Below are 11,641 nucleotides of genomic sequence, written 5' to 3' on the forward strand. Positions count from 1 at the left end.
GTGGTTTTCTTATTTTACTTAGGTATTTCCTTTTTTTTTTCTTTCCCCCCTTTGAAGTTAGATTGTAACCTGGTGTACTAATTATCCTGATGTTACACACTCTCTGTACAGCAGGTGGCGGTATGCACCTAATAACGTTGGTTGTGATCCGCCATTAAACCTAGAGAAGAAGAAGAAGAGCAGTGATTCCTTGAGGAGGACGGTTCTGTTGGTTACTTTCTCTTTTCTCTTCAACAATGTCTAAAGTGAATCATCTGAGAGAGTTTGTCGGTCAGCGACTAACAGCAGCTGCTGTAGAAATATTCTCAGTGTTTGAAAAAACCATCTTGGAGTATGAAGAAGAGCTGGACCGTCAGCGCAGACTGGTGGACCTCGCCTGGAAACCTGAAACAAGAATCGGTACGTAACTGGGTCATTCCTAGCAATCTGTGCCATACGAGTCCCCATGACATAATGTGGTATATCTTGTGTAAAAATGCGCAAATACGTATTTTGAGGATCATTCATAAAGCAAATTACAGAGAACACACCAACAGATTATTTATTAATTCAGGACTTATTAAATTTAAAGAAATAGTTGAGTTACAGACATTATTAGTTATGCATAGGGCAAAAACAAAAGTATTACCAAGTAATCTACAGCAGTTGTTTGTTTTTTCGAATCCAGAAGTTATAGATCATAGAAGGAAATATAATTTCAAACATCAGTATGCAAGGACCACTCTCAAGCAGATGTGTATATCGGTTGTGGAAGTAAAACTGTGGAACTCTCTACAGAATGATTTAAAGGAATGTACAAATTTACTTAGGTTAAAAAAAATGTATAAAGATAAAAAAAATATATATATATATGATATAAAATAAATATATAATATAATAATAATAATATAAAATATAATATAAAATAATAAAATATATGATCATAAATAGGCTGGGACTTAAACAGTATTATTGATATATGTGGTTGGTTTCTATTTAAGTGTATATTTTATTGTAAATATTGGTTACATTGACTGTTCTTTTTGTTTTGGTATTGAATAAGGGGCAGGTAAAATAAGACTTGTCTTCATCCTGCTCCTTTTCGGTCATGGGTGTGTAGATTGAAGTGTACAAATGTACTACTGTAATAGTGTCAAACTATGCACTACCATGCACGAAATAAATAAATAAATAAATAATAGCTTCTCTTACATGGTTAGACCCCCTCTACCATAGAAAAAAAATGATATCTACCCAGGATTAATTAAATTTAAAATAATTACTCTAATTTTAGCACAAGTAAACTAAACTGCCTTGTCCCCTATCATGTTTTCTCAACTGAAGCCTGAAATATAAGTAATAGAAATCAAATACATTCTAGAATTTTAGCTTTGTTTATAATATTCCTCACCAAATGATATTTTTTGTAATTAATACATTTTTAATGCTTAGAATTATTAAAATATGTTGTGTCTCTGAGTCGACTACTCCCCCCCGCCCTAGTTTTGATCCCTCCCCCTAAATTTTGCGCATTCCCGTGAGGGTAGTGGTGTCCCAATTCCTCTTTTCACCTAGGGGGAGGGGAGAAAATGAGGGCGAGTGGGTATGAATCTGTCCCTTCACAGCAAGGGTTTTCAGATGCTGACTTCGCGACCGAGGGGCTATAAAAATTTCCCAGAATGCTTTTCGTCGTCATTTGCGGACTGAATCAAAAAAAAAAAAGAATAAAATCAATATTTTGAGTTAGTTTCTGCATAAAAATGCATTTTGATTACATTTCTAGCAAGAAATATATATTTTACTTTCATAAAATTCACTCAGTGAATGTACATAATCACTAGTTTTCCCGTAACCTACGCCCCAGGCTCTGCGTCGATTTAACGCGGACCCAGGCAGAAATCTCTAAATTTTTGGAGCAAATTTCTTAACAGGCGTAGCTACAACTGATAGATTTCATCTATTAAACCAACATTTATCTTCCTAAATGATTTATTTCAGCCAGCGTTAATTCTCCACAGAGCTGCAGGTTTCTCTCCCGGGACGACGGAGCAGGGCGATCACGTCTGTTCTCGGGCTGTGAGCTGCTGCTCCCCTGGGCCGGCGGCTCTTCTCATCTCCAAAAACGTCGAGTCAAATTTCTTAACAGGCGTTATTTGGATAAAATGAGCCCAGGTTGGGGATCTTAAAGGTTACTTTTACGCCTGTTAAAGTAAAGTGCATGCACAAGAATGGGACTAACAAGTTCTTCTGGCCAAGTCCACGGGAGGATGTTAGTTGGTACAGGGATGACCAAATTGTGTGCCTGATGAGTGAGGCACAGCCATTAAATAAGAGGTCTGTCCAGCTGGAGAAGACTGTGTGGAATTACTTAGAAAGACACCTGCTGGTGGTTGCTGGTCTGTTAAGTAGTTTTTGAGTGCTCTGTTGCACTGTTGGTGAGGTCAGAAGCTGACAAATTTCCCCATGTTGCACACCCTGTTTCTTTTGGGTGTGCAACATTTGATGGATGGAGTTTGGTGTGTGTGTGTGTGTGTGTGTGTGTGTGTGTGTGTGTGTGTGTGTGTGTGTGTGTGTGTGTGTGTGTGTGTGTGTGTGTGTGTGTGTGTGTGTGTGTGTGTGTGTGTGTGTGTGTGTGTGTGTGTGTGTGTGTGTGTGTGTGTGTGTGTGTGTGTGTGTGTGTGTGTGGGGGGTCTCTATCTGTGCACACCTATGCATGCTATTGTTTACTGGTGTGAAGTCCACCCTGTTACGTTCTGTCCACCCTGTTACTCTTCTGTCCACCCTGTTACCTGTGTGTTTTTTTTTTTAAATAATTAAATAAAATCAAAAAATAATAAGCATGTCTTTGTGGTTACTTGCAGGGAATAATTTGGTAGAGTGAAATCACTTAAAAACTGTGCCAAATTCTATTGAAATTCTTGTTTATTATAAAAGAAACATGTTGAAATTACATTGTGCCTTAAAATAGAGCTTTTTTTCAAGATAATACATTATACTTCAAATATATTTGAACATACTATTCACAAACAAGTAAGGGACAATTTAGCTCTTAGAAAATGTAAATATCACCATAACTCTGTATTAAAAACACTTAGTAATAAACATGAGAATGTCCTGTAACAGGGTGGACATTTGGCCTATGTCACATGCAAAGAATTTGCTAAAAATTATTAGGCCATAATATCCGAGCTGGACCAATATGTTTTTCTTATAATTTTAAAAGCCCTCCTTCAGATTAAATAAAAAAATAATGAGAATTTAAACATTTTTGGCAGCAAGTAAACCATGATGAAATGGCACCAAATAGTAGGAATGACCCAACTCTGTAAAGTTGAATGAATGAACACATGAGTATGACTCCTACAGGATCCCTTTATTTGGAGTTAAAAGCCGTGGTGATGAAGCAAACGAACTAAATGGGACGCTCCCCAGCTCAACCAGCTGCTGATGTGGGATTAGGAAACATCCCGAACTAACTTGTTGTTCTGTTTACTTGGTGCTGCCTTTCATGGTCGATTCAGACTCTGGACCATGTTGTTATTTCATGCTTTACACTTAATCATTTATTTTGTAGAAAAGATGCAGATCACAGTGGCATTGTGTAAGATATGAGATGACACTGGCAAAAAACCCGATGATGGAGGATGTTCATATAGGAGTTCAAATGCAGTACTTGTAGTTGGATGAAGGGGAAGACCGAGGGTTCAGGACAAACTTTAAACCTCACAAATACAACCAATCAACTCTGGGAAGCACTTTTGACTTGTTAAAATCTTATCTCTTTGTCCCTTTTTGTAATTCCAGACCTCCCAGAAGGAAATGTTTGTAAGGTGGAGGAGGACGGGGTTTTCAGTGACCAGCACCTCGATAACCTGGAGAGGAGCTGCAGCCCGGACCAGGAGGAACCAGGGAATCCACAGACTACAGAACCGGAGGAAGACTCCAGCGTTCAGGAGATGAAGCAGGAGGACGTGGAGGTGGATGTCTCATTGGTCAATCTCGCTGATGTTGACAATGGGGAACCAGGACCAAACTGTGACCAGCTGCTGTTGCACACTTCTCCGGAATCTCAAAATGAAGATGAGGAAGGAACTGAAGGTTTAAGCTCAGACTCCAGTAAAACTGCAGATCTGGAGTCAATGAGACGACACAGTGACCATGAAGACACTGCTGTCCCGTCAGTCAGCAACTGTAAATCAAAACTGACCAGCACCCACACGGGGAAGGAAGCATTTACTTGCAGCATTTGCAGCAAAGAGTTCAGTAAAAAGGGTATTTTAGTGGAACACATGAAGGTCCACACTGGCGAAAGGCCGTACCTGTGCAACACCTGCGGCAAAGCTTTTACTAAATCATCATCTCTTAAACGCCACATAAACACGCACACGGGCGAGAAGCCCTACGTCTGCAAAACATGTGGAAAAAGTTACACGCAACGTTCCAACCTAGTGATTCACTCAAGGACCCACACCGGCGAAAAGCCGTACCTGTGCAACACCTGCGGCAAAACCTTTACTAAATCATCACATCTTAAACGCCACATAATCACGCACGCGGGCGAGAAGCCCTACGCCTGCAAAACATGTGGAAAACGTTACATGCAACGTTCCACCCTGCTGATTCACTCAAGGACCCACACCGGCGAAAAGCCGTACCTGTGCAACACCGGCGGTAAGTTTTTCTGTCCCAGGGTAGATTTTCAAGAAAAAAATGCTTTTTAGAAAAAACAATTATTGCATTTGTTAAGGTTAGGTTGTAGTAGCTATGAAAAAAATAACTGTGTCTCAATGATGACATTTTAATACTTTTTCCTTGTGTTGAAAATTGAAATATTCAAGAATTTCACTGTTTTGGGTTTGTCCCTAACCTAGACTTTTTGACATCCCCTCTATAATAAAGCAATAGAAAGTGCTAAATTCATTAAAACTTTACTTTGCATTTCCTTGTAACAACTTAAAAAGGCATTCTTCAAATTCATATAATTTATTTGTTCAATTTGCAATTTATTTCTAGTTAAATATTGCTGCCCCTCGTACATCTGTCATTACCATCACACTCAACATTTTAGAGAGCAATACTGATCTGAGAGTATGTTTATTAGGCGTCATTACCAAACAAGTCACTAGTTGAGTATTTTAATTCATTAATAGGAAATTTCACTTTATTTACATATCTTCAGTGTACAGTGTGCTTAGGTAATCGGTTAGCTTAGCTAGTCAAAAAATAAGCCAACATTTTCTGCAAAGAGTGAGAATTGTCATTAGCATCACGTGTCATTACCATCACACAAGTGAGTGTGATCGTAATGACTATCAGTGATGGTAATGACAATTGATCTGTTTATTACCTTTATAACTAGAATATATTAGCATAATTTACCATGCACTACTTTACTATGATACATAATTGAACAGTGACAAACCATAATTTACATTATTTTTGTTTGAAGATGTCAACATGGCCCCAGCTAAACCATCTCAACGATCAAAAAAATACAGACACAAAATCAAGGAAGATCCTGAGAAATATCAGCAATATCTTGAAAGAGAAAAAGAGAGATACAAAAAAAGAAAAGAGACTGGAAAATTGAAAGCCATCTCACAATTATCAAAGCGGGAACAAAGATGCAGGAGACGACAGTGGAACGTTAACCAAATAAACAGTAGGACCAGTAATAACAACAGAGAGAAGATGGAAGTTATATAGCTGCAAACACACCTCCCATATCTCCTATACTGTAAGTGAGGAAGAACATGAGAATGAAGTGCTCATTCTTGAAGCTTCACCTGATATTTCTGACAGTTCTCATGATAAAACTCCAAGTCATATGAGAGGATGGAAAATTGTGAGAGCAAATAGGGCAAAAGCTTACCGTGACCTTGCTGAGTACCATCTGAAGCTTGAACATGCTCTGAGAAAAGGTGGAGAAGTATAAAAAAAGATATCAAAGGCTCTCCGAGAAGATTAAAACTTCAGATTCCCCCAAAATGAAATTAAAGCAACAAATTAAGCTAAAACCGAAGGCCCTTCGAAGAACACTACTGTTTCAGAATGTAATGCTTTCTCAGCTGGAAAAAAAAAAAAAAAAGGATTCTGGGACAAAGGAAAAACAAATAGTGTCAAAGATTCTGGCTTTGAAGATTCTAAAGAAGTACCACTTGGTGAAAGAGGCAAAACACCAACTTGCTTTCTCAGCCAAGATGATGCGGACAAACAGTGAACGGGCTGCTGGTCTTCACTTTCATAGGAAACCCTACAAAAACATCATCAGTGTGGATACCACTGAGAAAATCAAGATATTCTTGGAACGAGACGATAACAGCAGAGCAACAACAGGGAAAAGGGAGACACTCACCCGACAGAAGGTGAAAAAGCATAAGCGTTTTCTAAATGACACACTTCACAATCTTTATCGGAAGTTCAAGATGGAAAGTCCACTGTTGAAGCTGTCATATACAGAGTTTGGCAAAAACCGACACCTACTTCACGTGACAGAGATACCTGCTTATGCAAAATACATGCCAATGTGCAGTTTATGGCTGACAAGCTAGCGTATCATAGAGTGATACAAAGCAAAAACTCTGACAGGTTGATGGTGACCTTATGCTGCGAAAAGCCAACAAAAGAATGTGCATACAGAGAGTGTAACCTCTGCAAAGGAAAAGAGCTGGAAACGGGTGAATTTGATCCTGGCTTACAGACCTACTGGTTTAACTGGAAAAATAAAGTTAAAGAGCGTGAGAAGACAAACAAAGATGGAATGAAACACAAATTCAATGTACACTTAACAACAAAGGAGCGCACATATGGTACCCTTCAGTCTCTTTTGGAAGACTTCACAACTGCTTTAAAAGAGTGACGTCTTCAACATCCACCATCAGTACCCCACGCTGAGTCATCTGAAAGAAAATGTTGTGCAGAGTGAGATTATTCTTCAAGTGGATTTTGCTGAGAATTATCTCAGCAAATACTCATCTGAGATTCAAGTGGTACATTTTGGCGACCCACACAAGCAAACATCCCTTCACACTGGAGTTGCCTACACAGGAAAAGGGATATTGTCAGTGTGTTCAGTTTCCTCATCAATGCGGCATGATCCTTCAGCTATATGGGCACATCTCTCTCCTGTGCTCTCCCACTTGAAGGAACAAAACCCCTCTGCAACAACCCTCCATGTCATAAGTGATGGCTTTACAACCCAGTACCGATCCAAGAAGAACTTTTATTTACTCTCCACAATGCCATTTAGGTTTGGGTTCAGCGGGGTGACCTGGAACTTTTTGGAGGCCGGGCATGGCAAAGGGCCTGCAGATGGAGTTGGGGCAGCAATAAAACGAAATGCAGATGCTATTGTTGCCCGTGGAATAGATGTGCCAAGTGATGAAGTCTCTTCGATGTCCTTTCAAAGGAGCAATCAAAGATCAAGCTCTTCCATGTCACTGAAGAAGACATATCAGCAAAGGATGCCTTGCTACCAAATCAACTGAAAACAGTTCATGGAACAATGAAAATACATCAGGTGGAGTATTTTATATATTATATTATATTATATTTATTTATTAGTCTTTATTTACTCTGTGAATGTAGAATATTCAGTAACACTCAATTGTTTTAATTTTTGTACAGATTTTCACCAACAATCCAGGTCACATCAAGTGGCGAGTACTCAGCTGTTTCTGTTCAGCTCCAGGCGAGTGCAAATGCTATGGCCCGCAGACCGTGACCATTCAGCACGATGAGCCAACTACAAGCCAGGAAGGATCATCCCTGGATGTGGAGCCACCTGAGATGGACACACCGCCATCAACACTTGTCTCTGTTTCAGAGATCACAGATCAGCTGATTGGACAATGGTGTGCCATTCAATATGACCAAGATGTGTATCCATCATTCAGGATGTAGATGCAGAAGGTTGTACCCTTGTGAAAACAATGAGCATCAGTGGCAAGAAGCTTTTTTTTTTGGCCTATGAAAAGATATTCTGTGGTATCAGCCACGTGATCTGCTTAATCTTGTCCCAGAGCCGCAGCCAGTCACAAAAAGGCCCATGAGGCTACCAGAGAATGTGTGGGAGAAGTTGTCTAAACTTTCTTGCTTGTGTTGTTTTCTCAGATGTAAGTGGCTTTGGATAAAAGCGTCTGCTAAATGACAGTAGTAGTAGTAATCCAGTGATGAAAAAAATTGTGTATGCATTTTGTTCTAATTATCGGCAAATTAAATACTTACTGTAACTGCGAGTAGGAACTATCCCTAGAACCGTGAGCTCTACCGGAACTCCAGATTGTAACACCCGGCTGAAGAGCGGTGGCTTTAAGCGAACGGAACACGTGAGCAGTGATTCCTTGTAGGAGGACGGTTCTGTTGTTTACTTTCTTTTTTCTCCTCAACAATGTGTAAAGTTAATCATCTGAGAGAGTTTATCGGTCAGCGACTAACAGCAGCTGCTGTAGAAATATTCTCAGTGTTTGAAAAAAATCATCTTGGAGTATGAAGAAGAGCTGGACCGTCAGCGCAGACTGTTGGACCTCGCCTGGAAACCTGAAATAAGACTAAACAGAATTGGTACATAACTCTGCCTCTCAGTGACAAAGCTGGTCGTTGATGGAGCTCTCCAGGGTTCTGATGGAGCTCTCCAGGGTTCTGATGGAGCTCTCCATGGTCCTGATGGAGCTCTCCATGGTCCTGATGGAGCTGTCCATGGTTCTGATGGAGCTCTCCATGGTCCTGATGGAGCTCTCCAGGGTTCTGATGGAGCTCTCCAGGGTTCTGATGGAGCTCTCCAGGGTTCTGATGGAGCTCTCCAGGGTTCTGACAGTCTCATGAAGGGGGTGGGAGACAATGTCCACGATGGATGACAGCTTTGCCACCATCCTCCTCTCCCCCACCACCTCCACAGGATGGAGACTGTAGCCCAGGACAGAGCCGGCTTTCCTCACCACCTTGTCCAGTCTCTTCCTCTCTGCTGCAGTGATGCTGCTGCTCCAGCAGACCACCCCATAAAAGATGGCTGACGCCACCACAGAGTCATAGAAGGTTCTCAGGAGGCCGTCCCTCACTCCAAAGGACCTCGGTCTGCGCAGCGGGTGGAGTCTGCTTTGGCCTTTCTTCTAAAGATTAGGAAACTTCCCAAACTAACTTGTTGTTCTGTTTACTTGGTGCTGCCTTTCATGGTCGATTCAGAATCTGGACCATATTGTTATTTCATGCTTAATCGTTTATTTTGTGGAAAAGATGCAGGTCACAGTGGTTCCGTGTAAGATATGAGATGACACTGGCAAACACAAGATCGTTGGAGGATGTTCATATAGGAGTTTGTTGTCAGAGTCGGAAAGCTCGGCGGCTCTGCATGTACACCCAGTGCTAGACCGAAAAAATAAAGATGACGTTGTGGAACAATAACGGAGGCATCAGTCTTGCTCGTGACTGGAACTCACTGTATGACTTTATTGTGACATGCTCATTAATATAAACATCATCTCACATGTCAACATCAACAAAGACATCTTATTGGCTATCATCACTTTCTGTCACATAACATTAACATTAAGTTTGCCTCTTAACGAAAATAAACATCTTGTACAATTGAGGGCACATTTATTTGTATATGTTAACAGAGTTCATATGCAGTACTTGTAATTAGATGAAGCAGAAGACCGAAAGATCAGGACAAACTTTAAACCTCACAAATACAACCAAACAATCAACACCAGGAAAAACTTTTGACTTGTTAAAATCCTTTCTTTTTGTCCTTTTTTGTAATTCCAGACCTCCCACAAGAAAATGTTTGTAAGGTGGAGGAGGACGGGGTTTTCAGTGATCAGCACCTCGATAACCTGGAGAGGAGCTGCAGCCCGGACCAGGAGGAACCAGGGAATCCACAGACTACAGAACTGGAGGAAGACTCCAGCAATCAGGAGATGAAGCAGGAGGACGTAGAGGTGGATGTCTCATTGGTCAATGTCGCTGATGTTGAAAATGGTGAACCAGGACCAAACTGTGGCCAGCTGCTGTTGCACACTTCTCCTGAAGCTCAAAACAAGGATGAGGAAGGAACTGAAAGTTTACGCTCAGACTCCAGTAAAACTGCAGATCTGGAGCCAATGAGACGACTCGGTGACCACGAAGACGCTGCTGTCCCGTCAGTCAGCAACTGTAAATCAAAGCTGACCAGGACCCACACTGGCGAGAAGCCCTACATCTGCAAAACATGTGGAAAAAGTGACACGCAATGTTCCAACCTGGTGGTTCACTCAAGGACCCACACTGGCGAAAGGCCGTACCTGTGCAACACCTGCGGCAAAGCTTTTACTAAATCATCATCTCTTAAACGCCACATAAACACGCACACGGGCGAGAAGCCCTACGTCTGCAAAACATGTGGAAAAAGATACACGCAATGTTCCCACCTGGTGGTTCACTCAAGGACCCACACCGGCGAAAAGCCGTACCTGTGCAACACCTGCGGCAAAACCTTTGCTAAATCATCACATCTTAAACGCCACATACTCACGCACACGGGCGAGAAGCCCTACGTCTGCAAAACATGTGGAAAACGTTACAGGCAAAGCACCACCCTGTTGATTCACTCAAGGACCCACACCGGCCAAAAGCCTATAAAAAAAATAACTGTGTCTCAATGATGACATTTTAATGCTTTTTCCGTGTGTTGAAAATACAAATGTGCAAGAATTTCACTGTTTTGGGTTTGTCCCCAACCCAGACTTTTTGACATCCCCTCTATAATAAAGCAATAAAAAGTGCTAAATTCATTAAAACTTTACTTTGCATTTCCTTGTAACAACTTAAAAAGGCATTCTTCAAATTCATATAATTTATATTTGTTCAATTTGCAATTTATTTATAGTTAAATATTGCTGCCCCTCGTACATCTGTCATTACCATCACACTCAACATTTTAGAGAGCAATAAAGTTTTTACAAACAGTTACTTACATTGTTGCATGCAAATTAGATGCTCCAGAGGAACATTCCCAGACATGAGGCAGAAGCCTGATTTTTTTTTTTTTTTTTTTTGATGCTCACATATTTAAGTAATTTGATGTTTTATACATACTGATCTGAGAGTATGTTTATTAGGCGTCACTTTACTAGTGACTTGTATTACCAAACAAGTCACTAGTTGAGTATTTTAATTAATTAGTAGGAAATTTCACTTTATTTACATATATTCAGTGTACAGCGTGCGTAGCTAACCAGTTAGCTTAGCTAGTCAAAAAATGTGCCAACATTTTCTGCAAAGAGTGAGAATTGTCATTAGCATCACGTGTCATTACCATCACACAAGTGAGTGTGATCGTAATGACTATCAGTGATGGTAATGACAATTGATTTGTTTATTACCTTATAACTAGAATATATTAGCATAATTTACCATGCCCTACTTTACTATGATACATAATTGAACAGTGACAAACCATAATTTACATTATTTTTGTTTGAAGATGTCAACATGGCCCCAGTTAAACCATCTCAACGATCAAAAAAATACAGAGACAAAATCAAGGAAGATCCTGAGAAATATCAGCAATATCTTGAAAGAGAAAAAGAGTGATACAAAAAAAGAAAAGAGACTGGAAAATTGAAAGCCATCTCACAATTATCAAAGCGGGAACAAAGATGCAGGAGACGACAGTGGAAAGATA

At 40.3% G+C, this 11,641-nt stretch overlaps 1 protein-coding gene across 1 annotated transcript; it reads left to right on the forward strand.

Moving 5' to 3' along the window:
- Nucleotides 1-182: 182 nt before the first annotated feature.
- LOC133422632 (zinc finger protein ZFP2-like) lies at nt 183-10,974 on the forward strand. Its single transcript, XM_061712658.1, has 3 exons — nt 183-399; nt 3,784-4,650; nt 9,745-10,974. Exons 1-3 carry the CDS (start codon nt 237-239, stop codon nt 10,617-10,619), a joined length of 1,905 nt encoding a protein of 634 aa, XP_061568642.1. The 5' UTR covers nt 183-236; the 3' UTR covers nt 10,620-10,974.
- Nucleotides 10,975-11,641: the final 667 nt, after the last annotated feature.

The sequence above is a fragment of the Cololabis saira genome, chromosome 21, assembly GCF_033807715.1.
Source record: "Cololabis saira isolate AMF1-May2022 chromosome 21, fColSai1.1, whole genome shotgun sequence".
NCBI classification, from domain to species: Eukaryota; Metazoa; Chordata; class Actinopteri; order Beloniformes; family Belonidae; genus Cololabis; species Cololabis saira.

What these genes read in the sequence shown, in the direction of transcription:
- LOC133422632 (XM_061712658.1), top strand. Translation starts at nt 237, where the DNA reads ATGTCTAAAGTGAATCATCTGAGAGAGTTTGTCGGTCAGCGACTAACA. An exon ending in GAAACCTGAAACAAGAATCG is followed by an intron (nt 400 to 3,783) that starts GTACGTAACTGG and finishes TTGTAATTCCAG; the next exon opens with ACCTCCCAGAAGGAAATGTT. An exon ending in GTACCTGTGCAACACCGGCG is followed by an intron (nt 4,651 to 9,744) that starts GTAAGTTTTTCT and finishes TTGTAATTCCAG; the next exon opens with ACCTCCCACAAGAAAATGTT.